Source organism: Gallus gallus, unplaced genomic scaffold (genome assembly GCF_016699485.2).
Source record: "Gallus gallus isolate bGalGal1 unplaced genomic scaffold, bGalGal1.mat.broiler.GRCg7b scaffold_45, whole genome shotgun sequence".
Taxonomy (NCBI): domain Eukaryota; kingdom Metazoa; phylum Chordata; class Aves; order Galliformes; family Phasianidae; genus Gallus; species Gallus gallus.
The window spans coordinates 1-16,637 of NW_024095997.1; the positions used below are offsets into that span (position 1 = coordinate 1).

General features: G+C 60.6%; 1 protein-coding gene and 1 non-coding gene across 7 annotated transcripts; one reads left to right on the top strand and one right to left on the bottom strand.

The window, feature by feature from the left end:
- The first annotated feature begins 462 nt into the window (after nucleotides 1–462).
- LOC121108878 lies at nucleotides 463–2,036 on the top strand. The gene is made up of 2 exons (XR_005843517.1): nucleotides 463–688; nucleotides 1,789–2,036. It is a non-coding gene; the product is annotated as a B-cell antigen receptor complex-associated protein alpha chain-like (transcript).
- Nucleotides 2,037–8,822: 6,786 nt separating this feature from the next.
- Nucleotides 8,823–16,259, bottom strand: LOC121108875. Of its 6 annotated transcripts, none has more exons than XM_040657129.2 (7): nucleotides 16,224–16,259; nucleotides 16,078–16,115; nucleotides 12,916–12,962; nucleotides 11,443–11,639; nucleotides 10,717–10,792; nucleotides 10,122–10,203; nucleotides 8,823–9,043 (listed from the first exon to the last, which is right to left on the bottom strand). In XM_040657129.2, exons 1-7 carry the CDS (start codon nucleotides 16,230–16,232, stop codon nucleotides 8,905–8,907), a joined length of 588 nt encoding a protein of 195 aa, XP_040513063.1. In that variant the 5' UTR covers nucleotides 16,233–16,259; the 3' UTR covers nucleotides 8,823–8,904. The 6 variants fall into 6 exon arrangements, with proteins under 6 accessions (XP_040513063.1, XP_040513065.1, XP_040513061.1 ...); XM_040657131.2 differs by having other exon boundaries at nucleotides 8,823–9,182; XM_040657127.2 differs by lacking the exon at nucleotides 10,122–10,203 and having other exon boundaries at nucleotides 8,823–9,182.
- Nucleotides 16,260–16,637: the final 378 nt, after the last annotated feature.

The window sequence follows — 16,637 nt, forward strand, 5'->3', positions numbered from 1 at the left end:
CCCCCCATCCCTGTGTCCCCATGTCACCCCATGTGTCCCCATGTCCCCCCGTCACCCCGTGTCCCCATGTCCCCATGTGTCCCCATGTCCCCACATCACCCCACGTCACCCCATGTCCCTCCATGTCCCCACGTCCCCATGTGTCCCCATGTCCCCACGTCACCCCGTGTCCCCATGTGTCCCCATGTCACCCCATGTCCCTCCATGTCCCCACGTCACCCCACGTCACCCTGTGTCCCCATGTCACCCCATGTCCCCATGTCACCCCACCCCCGTGTCCCCATGTGTCCCCATGTCACCCCATGTCCCCGTGTCTCCCTGACCCGATGTCCCCCCATGTCCCCATCTGTCCCCATGTCCCCACGTCACCCCATCCCCGTGTCCCCCCATCCCCGTGTCCCCATGTCCCCGTGTCACCCTGACCCCATGTCCCCCCATGTCCCCCCATCCCCCAGTGTCCCCCCGTCCCCGTGGTGTCCCCATGTCCCCAATGTCACCCCCGTCCCCGTGTCACTCCCCCTCCGTGTCCGCCCCGTCCCTGTGTCCCTGCGTCACCGCTGCCCCCCAATGTCACCACTGCCCCCGATGTCCCCAATGTCCCCCCCCAATGTCCCCACAGAAGCGCTGGGCCAATGAGCGGCTGCTGCAGGGCAAGAAGAGCCTGGGGGAGGAGGAGAACCTCTATGAGGTGACCTGGGGACAGCGGGGGGACGTGGGGGGACATTGGGGGGACATTGAGGGGACGTGGGGGGACACTGGGGGGACACTGGGGGGACATTGGGGGGACGTGGGGGGACATTGGGGGGACAGCAGGGGGACATTGGGGGGACGTGGGGAGACGTGGGGACATCACGGGGTTGTGGGGACACAGGGAGGTGTCGTGGGGACATGGGGACAACCCTTGGTGGCCACAGAGCCCTTTTGGTGGCCGTGGGGACCCCTTTGGTGGCCATGGGACACATTTGGTGGCCATAGGGCCCATTTGGTGGCCGCGGGGACCCCATTGGCGGCCATAGAGCCCCTTTGGAGGCCATAGGACCCCATTGGCGGCCATAGGACCCCTTTGGTGTCCGCGGGGACCCCATTGGCGGCCATAGGACCCCATTGGCGGCCATAGGACCCCTTTGGTGTCTGCGGGGACCCCATTGGCGGCCATAGGACCCCATTGGCGGCCATAGAGCCCCTTTGGAGGCCATAGGACCCCATTGGCGGCCATAGGACCCCATTGGCGGCCATAGGGCCCATTTGGTGGCCATAGGACCCCATTGGCGGCCATAGAACCCCTTTGGTGTCCGCGGGGACCCCATTGGTGGCCATAGGACCCCTTTGGTGGCCATAGGACCCCATTGGTGGCCATAGGGCCCATTTGTTGTCCGTGGGGACCCCTTTGGTGGCCATAGGGCCCATTTGGTGACCATAGGACCCCATTGGTGGCCATAGAACCCCATTGGTGGCCATAGGGCCCATTTGGTGACCGTGGGGACCCCATTGGTGGCCATAGGGCCCATTTGTTGTCCGTGGGGACCCCATTGGCGGCCATAGGACCCCTTTGTTGTCCGTGGGGACCCCATTGGCGGCCATAGAGCCCATTTGGCGGCCATAGGACTCCATTGGCGGCCATAGAGCCCATTTGGCGGCCATAGAGCCCCTTTGGTGGCCATAGGACCCCATTGGCGGCCGTGGGGCCCCTTTGTTGTCCTTTGGGACCCCACTGGGGGCCGTGGGGCGGTTTCGGGGTGCGTTTGGGGCCCCATGTGGGGCTCTGTGGTGACGGCGCTGCGGCGGCAGGGCCTGGATTTGGCGCAGTGCTCCATGTATGAGGACATCTCGCAGCGCCCGCAGCCCACCTATGAGGACGTGGGGACGCGCGGAGCCACCGCCGCCGGCCTGGAGAAACCCTGAGGGGGTGGGGGGGCGGTGACGTCACGCTGACGTCACGGTGACGTCACGGCGGCGGCACGGCGGGGACAGCGCCCGCTGCTGTTTGGGGTTTGCGGCCTTTTGGGTTTGTTACACAATAAAGAGCGCTGCGCTCACCTGGGGGGCGATTCTGGGGGGCTGCGGACAAGATGTGGGGCTGGGGACAGCGCTGTGGGGCTGGGGACACCGCTATGGGGCTGGGGACAAGATGTGGGGCTGTGCACATCGCTATGGGGTTGGGGACACTCTATGGGGTTGGGGACACTCTATGGGGCTGAGCATACTGCTATGGGGCTGGGTACAGCGCTATGGGGCTGAGCACACCGCTATGGGGCTGAGCACATTGCTGTGGGGCTGGGGACACCGCTATGGGGCTGAGCACATCGCTATGGGGCTGAGCACACCACTATGGGGCTGGGGACACCACTATGGGGCTGAGCACATCGCTATGGGGCTGAAGACACTCTATGGGGCTGAGCACACCGCTATGGGGCTGGGGACACCGCTTTGGGGTTGGGGACACCGCTATGGGGCTGAGCACACCGCTATGGGGCTGGGGACACTACTATGGGGCTGAAGACACTCTATGGGGCTGAGCACACCGCTATGGGGCTGGGAACACCGCTGTGGGTCTGAGCACACCGCTATGGGGCTGGGGAAACTATGGGGCTGAGCACACCGCTATGGGGCTGTGCACATCGCTATGGGGCTGGGGAAACTCTATGGGGCTGAGGACACTCTATGGGGTTGGGGACAAGCTGTGGGGCTGAGCACAGCGCTGTGGGGCTGGGGACACCACTATGGGGCTGAGCACATCGCTATGGGGCTGAGCACATTGCTGTGGGGCTGAGCACACCGCTATGGGGCTGAGCACAGCGCTGTGGGGCTGAGCACACTGCTATGGGGCTGAGCACACTGCTATGGGGCTGGGGACACTCTATGGGGCTGAGCACAGCGCTATGGGGCTGAGCACACCGCTATGGGGCCGGGGACACTCTATGGGGTGCAGTGTTGTATACTGGTCTATACTGGTTTATACTGGGAGGCGCCGCCCCCCCCTCCCGGTGTCGCTCTCAGTTCCTCTTTCCGACCCCCCAAAGGGGAAATGGGAGGAAATGGGGGGGGGGGGGGCGCCAATTTTGGGGCAAAATCTCCGCTTTTTGGGGCTTTTTGGGCCGCACTTTGGGGCGAAAAGCGGCCATTTGGGGCCAAACGGCGCCATTTGGGGGCAGAAGTCCCCAATTTGGGGCAAAATGGGCTCCTTTTTGGGGTCGGAGCGCCCCAAATTTGGGGCAAAAGGTTTAATTTCCGCTCAGCGTTCCCCAATTCGGGGCCGAAGGCGGCGATTTTGGGGTGAAATCGCCCGATTTTGGGGCCCAAAGGTGCATTTGGGGGCGGCATTCCCCCATTTTGGGGCCGAATCCCCCATTTTGGGGTGAAATCCCCCATTTTGGGGCCAAACCCCCCCATTTTGGGGCCAAATCCTCCATTTTTGGGGTGAAATCCCCATTTAAGGGTGAAATTCCCCCATTTTGGGCCCAACCCCCCCATTTTGGGGCCAAATCCCCCAATTTTGGGGTGAAATCCCCCATTTGGGGGCCAAATCCCCCATTTTTGGGGTGAAATCCCCCCATTTTGGGGCCAAATCTCCCATTTTGGGGTGAAATTTCCCCATTTTGGGTCCAACCCCCCCCATTTTGGGGCCAAATCCCCCAATTTTTGGGCCAAATCCCCCATTTTGGGGTGAAATCCCTCCATTTTGGGTCCAACCCCCCCCATTTTGGGGTCAAATCCCCCATTTTTGGGGCGAAATCCCCCATTTTTGGGGTGAAATCCCCCATTTTGGGGCCAAACCCCCCCATTTTGGGGGTGAAATCCCCCATTTTGGGGCCAAATCCCCCATTATGTGGTCAAATTCCCCATTTTGGGGCCAAATCCCCCATTTCGGGGGTCGAACGCCCCCATTCGGGGCTGAGATCTGAATTTGGGGGCAAAAACCCCCTATTTTGGGGGTCAGAATTGGCGCCGTTTGGGGCCAAAAGGCGCCAATTTGGGGCCGTGCGGAAATGGCGCCAATTCCTCGGAACGTCATTGGCCAACGGAGGGGGAGGGGCTTCGGGGGGGGGGGGGCGTGGCTACACGGTAGCCCCGCCTCCTTTTGCGTAGCCCCACCCCAGTGCTCCCAGTAACCCTCCCAGTAATCCCCCCAGTAACTCCCAGTAAACCCCCCCAGTAACCACCAGTACCTCCCAGTAACCCCCAGTAACCCCCCCAGTACCTCCCAGTACCTCCCAGTAACCCCCCCAGTATTCCCATTACCCCCCCCGGTGCTCCCAGTAACCCCCCCAGTAACTCTCCCAGTAACCCCCAGTAACTCCCAGTAACCTCCAGTAATCCCCCCCAGTAACCCCCCCAGTAACTCCCCAGTGCTCCCAGTAACCCCCAGTACCTCCCAGTAACCTCCCAGTAACCTCCATTAACCCCCCCCAGTACCTCCCAGTAACCCCCCCAGTGATCTCCAGTAACCCCCAGTGTTCCCAGTAACCCCCAGTAACCCCCCGTGCTCCCAGTAACCCCCAGTAACCCCCCCAGTAACCCTCAGTACCTCCCAGTAACCCCCCAGTGCTCCCATCAACCCCCCCAGTGATCTCCAGTAATCCTCCCAGTAACCCCCAGTATCTCCCAGTAACCCCCAGTGCTCCCAGTAACCCCCAGTACCTCCCAGTAACCTCCCAGTAACACCCAGTAACCCCCCAGTAGCCCCCCCAGTACCCCCCAGTCACTCCCAGTAACCCCCCCAGTGCTCCCAGTAACCCCCCCAGTAACCCCCAGTAACCCCCAGTAACTCCCAGTAACCTCCCAGTAACCTCCAGTAACCCCCCAGTAGCTCCCAGTAACCCCCAGTAACCCCCCCGGTAACCCCCAGTATCTCCCAGTAACCCCCCCAGTACTCCCATTAACCCCCCCCAGTGCTCCCAGTAACCCCCACGACCTCCCAGTACCTCCCAGTAATCTCCAGTAACCCCCCCAGTAACTCCCCCAGTGCTCCCAGTAACCCTCAGTACCTCCCAGTAACCCCCCAGTGCTCCCAGTACCTCCCAGTAATCCCCCCAGTAACCCCCAGTAACCCCCCCAGTGCTCCCAGTAACCCCAGTACCTCCCAGTAACCCCCCAGAAACCCTCCCAGTAACTCCCAGTAACCCCCCAGTGCTCCCAGTAACCCCCCCAGTAACTCCCAGTAACCCCCCCAGTACTCCCATTAACCCCCCCCAGTGCTCCCAGTAACCCCCACGACCTCCCAGTAACCTCCCAGTAACCTCCAGTAACCTCCAGTAACCCCCCCAGTAACCCCCCCAGTACCTCCCAGTCACTCCCAGTAACCCCCCCAGTGCTCCCAGTGACCCCCCCAGTGCTCCCAGTAACCCCCCCAGTAACCCCCAGAAACCCCCCAGTAACCCTCCCAGTAACCCCCAGTGTTCCCAGTAACTCCCAGTAAACCCCCCAGTAACCCCCAGTAACCCCCAGTATCATCTCCCAGTAACCCTCAGTACCTCCCAGTAACCCCCCCAGTGCTCCCAGTAACCCCAGTACCTCCCAGTAACCCCCCAGTAACCCTCCCAGTAACCCCCCAGTGCTCCCAGTAACCCCCCCAGTATCTCCCAGTAACCCCCCCAGTACTCCCATTAACCCCCCCCAGTGCTCCCAGTAACCCCAACGACCTCCCAGTAATCTCCCAGTAACCCCCAGTAACCCCCCCAGTAACCCCCCCAGTACCTCCCAGTCACTCCCAGTAACCCCCCCAGTGCTCCCAGTGACTCCCCCAGTGATCCCAGTAACCCCCAGTAACCCCCCCAGTAACCCCCAATACCTCCCAGTAACCCCCCAATGCTCCCAGTAACCCCCAGTAACCCCCCCAGTTACCCCCAGCACCTCCCAGTAACCCCCCAGTGCACCCAGTAACCCCCAGTAACCCCCCAGTGCTCCCAGTAACCCCCAGTACCTCCCAGTAACCTCCCAGTAACACCCAGTAACCCCCCAGTAGCCCCCCCAGTACCCCCCAGTCACTCCCAGTAACCCCCAGTGCTCCCAGTAACCCCCCAGTAACCCCCAGTAACCCCCAGTAACTCCCAGTAACCTCCCAGTAACCTCCAGTAACCCCCCAGTAGCTCCCAGTAACCCCCAGTAACCCCCCCAGTAACCCCCAGTATCTCCCAGTAACCCCCCCAGTATTCCCATTACCCCCCCCCAGTGCTCCCAGTAACCCCCACGACCTCCCAGTACCTCCCAGTAACCTCCAGTAACCTCCCCAGTAACTCCCCCAGTGCTCCCAGTAACCCTCAGTACCTCCCAGTAACCCCCCAGTGCTCCCAGTACCTCCCAGTAATCCCCCCAGTAACCCCCAGTAACCCCCCCAGTGCTCCCAGTAACCCCAGTACCTCCCAGTAACCCCCCCAGTAACCCCCCCAGTAACACCCAGTAACTCCCAGTAACCTCCCAGTAACCTCCAGTAACCCCCCCAGTACCTCCCAGTCACTCCCAGTAACCCCCCCAGTGCTCCCAGTGACCCCCCCAGTGCTCCCAGTAACCCCCAGTAACCCCCCCAGTAACCCCCAGTACCTCCCAGTAAACCCCAGTGCTCCCAGTAACCACCAGTACCTCCCAGTAACCCCCCCAGTAACCCCCCGTTGCCCCCATGACCCCCCACTGCCCCCATTGCCCCCCATGACCCTCAGTTACCCCCCAAATACCCACCCATTACCCCCCACAGCCCCCCAATAACCCCCCAATGACCCCCCATGACCCCCCAACTGCCCCCATTGCCCCCCATTACCCCCCCAATGACCCCATTACCCCCCAACTACTGCCCCAATGTCCCCCCAACACCCCCCAATGACCCCCCATTGCCCCCCACTGCCCCCCCAATTCCCCCCCATGAGCCCCCACTGCCCCCATTGCCCCCCAAATACCCCCCCAATGACCCCAATGACCCCCCATCTGCCCCCATTGCCCCCCATTACCCTCCGCTGCCCCCCCAATAACCCCCCCATTGCCCCCATTACCCCCACCTGCCCCCATTGCCCCCCATTACTCACCACTGCCCCCCAATAACCCCCCCATTGCCCCCATTGCCCCCCACTGCCCCCATTGCCCTCCAGTAACCCCCCAATGACCCCATTACCCCCCAACTACAGCCCCAATATCCCCCCAACACCCCCCACTCCCCCCCAATACCCCCCCAATGACCCCCATTGCCCCCTATGAGCCCCCACCTGCCCCCATTGCCCCCCACTGCCCCCCCAATTCCCCCCCATGACCCCCAAATACCTCCCCATGCCCCTCCAAATGTCCCCATTCCCCCCCATTCCCCCCCCAACAACCCCAATTACCCCCCAAATACCCCCCAATGACCCCCCATGACCCCCCAACTGCCCCCATTGCCCCCCATGTCCCACAATTACCCCCCAAATACCCACCCATTGCCCCCCACTGCCCCCATTACCCCCCCAATTCCCCCCCATGACCCCCCACCTGCCCCCATTGCCCCCCGTGACCCCCCATTGCCCCCCATTACCCCCCCAATGACCCCATTGCCCCCCCGATAACCCCCCCATTGCCCCCATGACCCCCCAACTGCCCCCCATTACCCTCAATTACCCCCCAAATACCCACCCATTACCCCCCACCACCCATTTACCCCCCCAACACCCCCCATTCCCCCCCAAAACCTCCCAACTGCCCCCATGACCCCCCACTGCCCCCCCACTGCCCCCATTACCCCCCACTGCCCCCTATTACCCTCCCAATGACCCCATTGCCCCCCCAATAACCCCCCCATTGCCCCCATTGCCCCCCATGACCCACAATTACCCCCCAAATACCCACCCATTACCCCCCACAGCCCCCCAATAACCCCCCCATTGCCCCCATTACCCCCCACTGCCCCCATTGCCCCCCATTACCCCCCCAATGACCCCCCACTGCCCCCCAATTCCCTCCCGTGACCCCCAAATACCTCCCCATGCTCCCCCAAATGTCCCCATTCCCCCCCATTCCCCCCCCAACAACCCCCATTACCCCCCAATAACCCCCCCAATACCCCCCACTGCCCCCATTACCCCCCAAATACCCCCCAATGACCCCAATGACCCCCCATCTGCCCCCTTTGCCCCCCATTACCCCCCACTGCCCCCCAATAACCCCCCATTGCCCCCATTACCCCCCATCTGCCCACATTACCCCCCCAATGACCCCATTACCCCCCAAATATCGCCCCATTATCCCCCCCATCACCCCCCATTCCCCCCCAACAACCCCCATTACCCCCAAATACCCCCCCAAAGGCCCCCCATTGCCCCCATTACCCCCCACTGCCCCCCCAATAACGTGACGTCACCGTGACGTCATCACGGCGGCACAGTGGCGTCACCGCAGCGCCACGCCGTGACGTCACAACGTCACCACGCCCCCGTGGGACCCCAGTGTGTCGTCGTCCCCCCCCCCCTCCCCTCCTTCTTTTCCCCTCTCCTCATTTTGGGGCGTTTTCCCCCGAATTAAAGCAGTTTTGGTACTACGAAAAGCCCTTTTAAACTTTGCCGCGGCGAGGGAAGGGTTAACGGCGCCCCTCGGCTCCGCCCGCGCCACTCTCAACCAATCAGCGCTCTGCGCCCCGCCTCCCGCAGCCAATCGGCGTCCTCTCTTCAAGCCGCGCCCTTTGCCCTATCGGCTGTGTCATTGCGGCGGTCCCCACTTCCCCGCCATCGCCGCCTTAAGAGGAGGCCACGCCCCGCTTCCCCGCCCTCTGAACCAGCAGCCAATCAGCGCAAAGCGCCCCGCTCCCTCAGCCAATCGGCGCGCTAGCCCCGCCCACTAGCCGCTCATCCAATCAACGTTCAATCTCTTCAAACGCCAGCAGTTTCTTGTCCGCCAGTTTGGGGGCGGGGCTTAAACAGGAAGTGCGGTAAGCCGTCAGTTTGTAGGCGGAGCTTACACAGGAAGTGCGATTGTCCGAGTTTGGGGGCGTGGCTTAAACCGGAAGCATAGCTGTCCATCAGTTCTTGGGTCGTGGCTTAAACCGGAAGCACGCGTGTCCGCCATCTTGGGGGCGTGGCTTGTCGCGCAGGGGCTGCTGGGAATCGTAGTCCTTAAAGGGGCCACCGCCATTTTGGGGGCGTTTTGGGGGCGAAAAACGGAGAAATGCGGACAAAACGGGGCGGAGTTTTTACAGCGGGGGGGGCGGGGCGGCCAACAGCGCTTCCACGGACCTGAGGGCAAAGGGGGGCAGCGGCACTTAGGGGGCAGCCCCACACTTAGGGGGCGGACCCCCACTTATGGGGCAGCCCCACACTTATGGGGCAGACCCCCACTTATGGGGCAGCCCCACACTTACGGGTTGGACCCACACTTATGGGGCAGCCCCACACTTATGGGGCAGCCCCACTTATAGGCCATACCCACACTTATGGGTCAGACCCCCGCTTAGGGGGCAGCCCCACACTTATGGGTCGGACTCCCACTTATGGGTCAGCCCCACACTTACGGATTGGACCCCCACTTATGGGGCAGCCCCCCACTTATGGGGCAGCCCCCCACTTATGGGGCAGCCCCACACTTACAGGTCAGACCCCACTTATGGGTCAGCCCCACACTTATGGGGCAGCCCCACACTTATAGGGCAGCCCCACTTTTAGGCCATACCCCCACTTAAGGGTCAGACCCCCACTTATGGGTCAGACCCCCACTTATGGGGCAGCCCCACACTTACAGGTCAGCCCCCACTTATGGGGCAGCCCCACTTATAGGCCATACCCACACTTATGGGTCAGCCCCCACTTATGGGGCAGCCCCACACTTATAGGGCAGCCCCACTTATAGGCCATACCCCCACTTAAGGGTCAGACCCCCACTTATGGGTCAGACCCCCACTTATGGGGCAGGCTCACACTTACAGGTCAGACCCCACTTATGGGGCAGCCCCACTTATAGGCCATACCCACACTTATGGGTCAGACCCCCGCTTAGGGGGCAGCCCCACACTTATGGGGCAGCCCCACTTATAGGCCATACCCCCACTTATTGGGCAGCCCCACTTATGGGTCAGCCCCACACTTATGGGTCGGACCCACACTTATGGGTCGGACCCACACTTACGGGTCGGACCCCCACTTATGGGCCGGACCCCCACTTATGGGGCAGCCCCACACCTCAGCATCCCCCGCAGTCTCCGCCGTCGATCCCTCAGCGCCTGCAGCACCGCATCCTCCACCGCCTCCGCCTCATCCGAATCTGTGGGGCACAGAGCAAATGTGGGGCAGCACATGTGGGGCTGCCCCATAAGTGGGGGTCAGACCCATAAGTGGGGGTATGGCCTGTAAGTGGGGGGCTGCCCTATAAGTGAAGGCTGCCCCATAAGTGAAGGCTGCCCCATAAGTGTGGGGCTGCCCCCTAAGTGTGGCTCTGCCCCACAAGTGGGGGCTGACCCCTAAGTGTGGCTCTGCCCCATAAGTGGGGGCCGCCCCATAAGCGTGGGTCTGACCCGTAAGTGAGGGTGACCCCTAAGTCTGGCTCTGCCCCATAAGTGTGGGGCTGACCCATAAGTGAAGGTATGGCCTATAAGTTTGGCTCTGCCCCATAAGTGTGGGTCTGACCCATAAGTGAGGGTGACCCCTAAGTGTGGCTCTGCCCCATAAGTGAAGGGCTGACCCACAAGTGAATGTACGGTCTATAAGTGGGCTGACCCCTAAGTGTGGCTCTGCCCCATAAGTGTGGGGCTGCCCCATAAGTGCTCTCAGTTCTCACCCATTGCTTCCTGCAGCAGTTCGATGGCGGCCGCTTTCTGCCCCATGGCGCTGCCCCACGGCGCTGGAGGGACGGTCTGCCCCATAGAAACACACTGACCCACAGCTCCGCCCCATAGATCCTACAGTCCTGCCCCATAGATCCACAGCTCTGCCCCATAGATCCACAGCTCCACCCCACAGATCTACAGTTCTGCCCCATAGATCTCTCTGCCCCATGGTTCTGCCCCATAGATCCACAGCTCCGCCCCATAGATCCCACAGTTCTGCCCCATAGATCCCTCTGCCCCACAGCTCCGCCCCATAGATCCACATCTCCGCCCCATACATCCACATCTCCGCCCCACAGACCCCTCTGCCCCACATCTCTGCCCCATAAACTCACATCTCCACCCCATACATCCTACAGCTCTGCCCCACAGATCCCCCAGCCCCACATCTCTGCCCCATAGACCCTACAGTTCTGCCCCATAAGTCCCCCAGCCCCAAATGTCCGCCCCATAGATCCACACCCCTGCCCCATAGATCTCTCAGCCCCACAACTCTGCACCATAGGTCCACAGCTCTGCCCCACAGCTCCACCCCATAGACTCATATCTCTGCCCCATAGATCCCCCAGCCCCACATCTCCGCCCCACAGCCCCACAACCCCATAAGAGCACCCCTCTCTTTAGCCCCGCCCCTCCCTTTAGCCCCGCCCCCCTTTAAGCCCTGCCCCCCTCCATGCCTCATCTGATTGGCTCCTTTGCCGCCGTGGCTCCGCCCCTCTTGCCGCCTCCAACGATTGGCTCCGCCTCCGTGTTGACGTCACAGGGGGAGGGGCTTCCGTGAAGCCCCGCCTCCTGTTTGCCCTCCAGCGCTGCAGTGGGTCCTCATCCAGGCTCCGCCCACCGGCCGGTTGGCCACGCCCACAAAGGGGCGGAGCTACGAGAAAAGGGGGTTGTGGTCACAATAGAGAGGTGCCCATTTCACCCGCTTTCCATATAAGGCAATGGGGGCGTGGCCAAGAGAAGCCCCGCCCCGGAGCAGGAGCCATTCGTGGAAAGGGGCGTGGTCAAAAACAAGCCCCGCCCACTGAGGGCTGTTCCATATATGCTAAATGTGGGTGTGGTTACAACAAGCCACACCCACAGCCACTTCCATATATGGAAAAGGGGCGTGGTTAGCAGGAGCCCCGCCCCCTCTGCACTCACTTAAGGCAGAAGGTGTGGCTAAAAGAAGCCCCGCCCCCTCCTGGGCGCATTCCATATATGGTATTGGGGGGGGGGGGGGGGGGGGGGGCGTGCTCATGTTAAATCCATCCCTCAGTGCAGCCATATATGGTGATGGGGGCGTGGCCAAGCGAAGCCCCGCCCCCAGCCAACTACATTAACATTAATATTATATTGTTATGTTCTACGTATTAAAAGGGCGTGGCTAAAATCAAGCTCCTCCCCCTTGATATCCATCCATATATGGTAATGGGGGCGTGGCTATGTGAAGCACCGCCCCTCAGCCAATCCCATTTATGAAAGGGGGTGTGGCTTAAATGAAGCCCCTCCCCCACAATCCCATATGTGGCAATGGGGGGGTGTGGCCACATCGAACCCCTCCGTGGCACTTCCACATATGGTAATGGGGGCGTGGCCAAGTGAAGCCCCGCCCCCAGCCAATCCCATTTATGGAAATGGGCGTGGCTTAATTTAAGCCCCTCTCTCCATGATTCCATATATGGCAATGGGGGCGGAGCCAAACTCACCCCTCAGTCAATCCCATTTCTGAAAGGGGGTGTGGCTTAAAGTCCTCCCCAAATCCGAGGACCGTTCCATATATGGTAATGGGGGCGTGGTCACATTGAATCCCTCCCTTGACACTTCCACATATGGTAATGGAGGCGTGGCCAAGCGAAGCCTCGCCCCTCAGCCAATCCCATTTGTGGAAACAGGGTGTGGCTTAATTTAAGCCTCTCCCCATAATTCCATATATGGCAATGGGGGCGGGGCCAAGCAAAGCCCCGCCCCCCAGACAAACCCATTTATAGAAGGGGGTGTGGTTTAAGTGAAGCCCCTTCCCTATAAGATCATTCCATATATGGGAATAGGGGGTGTGGTCACATCAACCCCCTCCTTGGTGCTTCCATATATGGCAATGTGGGCGTGGCCAAGTGAAGCCCCGCCCCCTCGCCCTCCCATAGGGGGCAATGGAGGGGGCGTGGCCTTACCTGGGTGGGTCCGGGGGGTCCGCGGGCGCTGATTCAGCACAGCTTCACTTTGGGGGGGGGGGGGGGGGGGGGGGGCAGATGTGGGGTGGTTATGGGGCAGCTATGGGGCGGTTTGGGGTCCCATATGGCAGTTATGGGGCACACAGCTCACTTATGGGGCAGCTATGGGGCGGTTATGGGGACTATAGGGCACTTATGGGGCACTATGGGACAGCAATGGGGCATCTGTGGGGCAGCCATGGGGCTATATAGGGTATCTACGGGGCTCTATGGAACAATATAGGGCATCTATGGGGCGCCCATGGGGCAGCTATGGGGCTCTATGGGATAGCTGTGGGGCAGCTATGGGGCTCTATGAGGCGCTATGGGGGATCTATGGCGCTCTATGGGGCGCTTTGGGGTATCTATGGGGCAGCTATGGGGTATCTATGGGCAGCTATGGGGTATCTATGGGGCAGCTATGGGACTCTATGGGGCAGCTATGGGACTCTATGGGGCAGCTGTGAGGTATTTACGGGGCTCTATGGGGATCTATGGGGCCCTATGAGGCGCTATGGGGGATCTATGGGGCTCTATGAGGCTTTATGGGGTATCTATGGGGCTCTATGGGACAGCCATAGGGGATCTATGGGGCTCTATGAGGCGCTATGGGGGATCTATGGGGCTCTATGGGGCAGCTATGGGGCTTTATGGGGTATCTATGGGGCTGTATGGGACAGCCATGGGGTATCTATGGGGCGCTATAGGGCTCTATGGGGCAGCTGTGAGGTATCTATGGGGCTCTATGGGACAGCCATAGGGGATCTATGGGGCCCTATGAGGCACTTTGGGGTATCTATGGGGCAGCCATGGGGCTTTATGGGGTATCTATGGGGCTCTATGGGACAGCCATGGGGTATCTATGAGGTATCTATGGGGCAGTTATGGGACTCTATGGGGCAGCTGTGAGGTATTTACGGGGCTCTATGGGTATCTATGGGGCATCTATGGGGCAGCCATAGGGGATCTATGGGGCTCTATGAGGCGCTATGGGGGATCTATGGGGGATCTATGGGGCAGCCATGGGGCTTTATGGGGTATCTATGGGGCTCTATGGGGCAGCCATGGGGTATCTATGGAGCGCTATGGGACTCTATGGGGCAGCTGTGAGGTATCTATGGGGCATCTATGGGGCAGCCATAGGGGATCTATGGGGCCCTATGAGGCACTATGGGGGATCTATGGGGCAGCTATGGGGTATCTATGGGGCAGCCATGGGGCTTTATGGGGTATCTATGGGGCTCTATGGCACAGCCATGAGGTACCTATGGGGCATCTATGGGGCAGCCATAGGGGATCTGTGGGGCTCTATGAGGTGGTATGGGGGATTAATGGGGCTCTATGGGGCAGCTATGGGACTCTATGGGGCAGCTGTGAGGTATCTATGGGGCTCTATGGGTATCTATGGGGCATCTATGGGACAGCCATAGGGGATCTATGGGGCCCTATGGGGCGCTTTGGGGTATCTATGGGGCAGCCATGGGGTATCTATGGGGCAGCCATGGGGCTTTATGGGGTGTCTATGGGGCTCTATGGCACAGCCATGGGGTATCTATGGGGCATCTATGGGGCAGCCATAGGGGACCTATGGGGCTCTATGAGGCGCTATGGGGGATATATGGGGCTCTATGGGGCAGCTATGGGGCTTTATGGGGTATCTACGGGCCTGTATGGGACAGCCATGGGGTATCTATGGGGCGCTATGGGGCTCTATGGGGCAGCTGTGAGATATCTATGGGGCAGCTATGAGGTATTTATGGGGCAGCTATGGGGTATCTATGGGGCGGCCATAGAGGATCTATGGGGCTCTATGAGGCGCTATGGGGGATCTATGGGGCAGCTATGGGGTATCTATGGGGCAGCCATGGGGCGATATGGGGTATCTATGGGGCTCTATGGGGCAGCCATGGGGTATCTATGGGGCGCTATGGGATATTTACGGGGCAGCTATGGGGTATCTACGGGGCAGCCATAGAGGATCTATGGGGCTCTATGGCACAGCCATGGGGTATCTATGGGGCGCTATGGGGCAGTTATGGGACTCTATGGGGCAGCTGTGAGGTATTTACGGGGCTCTATGGGTATCTATGGAGCATCTATGGGGCAGCCATAGGGGATCTATGGGGCTCTATGAGGCGCTATGGGGGATCTATGGGGCAGCCATGGGGCTTTATGGGGTATCTATGGGGCTCTATGGGGCAGCCATGGGGTATCTATGGAGCGCTATGGGACTCTATGGGGCAGCTGTGAGGTATCTATGGGGCATCTATGGGGCAGCCATAGGGGATCTATGGGGCCCTATGAGGCACTATGGGGGCTCTATGGGGCAGCTATGGGGTATCTATGGGGCAGCCATGGGGCGATACAGGGTATCTATGGGGCTCTATGGCACAGCCATGGGGTATCTATGGGGCAACCATAGGGGATCTATGGGGCTCTATGAAGCACTATGGGGGATCTATGGGGTATCTATGGGACAGCTATGGGGCTTTATGGGGTATCTATGGGGCACTATGGGGCTCTATGGGGTATCAATGAGGTATCTATGGGGCAGCTATGGGGCTCTATGGGGCGCTATGGGGCTCTAAGGGGTATCTATGGGGCTCTATAGGGCGATATGGGGTATTTATGGGGCAGCTGTGGGGCTCTATGGGGTATCAATAAGGTATCTATGGGGCAGCTATGGGGCTCTATGGGGCGCTATGGGGCTCTAAGGGGTATCTATGGGGCTCTATAGGGCGATATGGGGTATCTATGGGGCAGCTATGGGGCTCTATGGGGTATCAATAAGGTATCTATGGGGCAGTTATGGGGCTCTATGGGGTATCAATGAGGTATCTATGGGGCAGCTATGGGGCTCTAAGGGGTATCAATGAGGTATCTATGGGGCAGCTATGGGACTCTATGGGGCACTATGGGTCTCTATGGGGTATCAATGAGGCATCTATGGGGCAGCTATGGGGCTCTATGGGGCTCTATGGGGCGCTATGGGGCCCTAAGGGGTATCTATGGGGCTCTATAGGGCGATATGGGGTATTTATGGGGCAGCTATGGGGCTCTATGGGGTATCAACGAGGTATCTATGGGGCAGCTATGGGGCTCTATGGGGCGCTGTTCCCTCACCTCCTCCTCAGCAGCGCCGCCGTTCTCTCCTGCAGGTCCTGCGGGAGAGAAGCAGCGGAGGACGGGGGGGGTCCCGCGCCCCACATCGCCTCACACCGCCCCACACCGCCCCATACCGCCCCACACCGCCCCATACCGCCCCATACCGCCTCCATCGACCCGCCGAAAATGGCGCCCGCCCCAACATGGCGCCCGCGCCCCGCCCTCTGAGGTGGCGAGAAGGGTGTTGATTGGCTGTTGGGCGTGATGGACGTTGCGTGCAGCCAATGAAAAGGCGTGGTGCCTGGCGGGATGGTTAAACGAGGAAACTCCGCCTTCTGGATGGAGATGCGAGCGCAGATTGGTTGGGAAAGGAGGATAGACGCAGAGAGCAGCCAATGGAGAGGCGCAGTGTGTTAAACCCGCCTACAGGCCACGGCTACGCCCCGCCTTCTAAACACCTGCTCGAGCGCTGATTGGATAAAAGTCCGTTTCAGGACGTGGGCAAGGACCAATAGGTGAGTGGCAGAGATGTCCCGCCCTCTGAGCACCGACTCGGGCGCTGATTGGCTGTCAGACAG

Excerpts from the sequence above, each read along its gene's own strand:
- LOC121108875 (XM_040657126.2), bottom strand. The coding sequence starts at position 16,232 with ATGGAGGCGGTATGGGGCGGTATGGGGCGGTGTGGGGCGGTATGGGGC. Across the intron at positions 12,963-16,077 it reads GCGGCGCTGCTGAGGAGGAG|TGAAGCTGTGCTGAATCAGC; the intron begins GTGAGGGAACAG and ends CCCCCCCCAAAG. Across the intron at positions 10,793-11,442 it reads AAAGGAGCCAATCAGATGAG|ACCGTCCCTCCAGCGCCGTG; the intron begins GCATGGAGGGGG and ends TCTATGGGGCAG.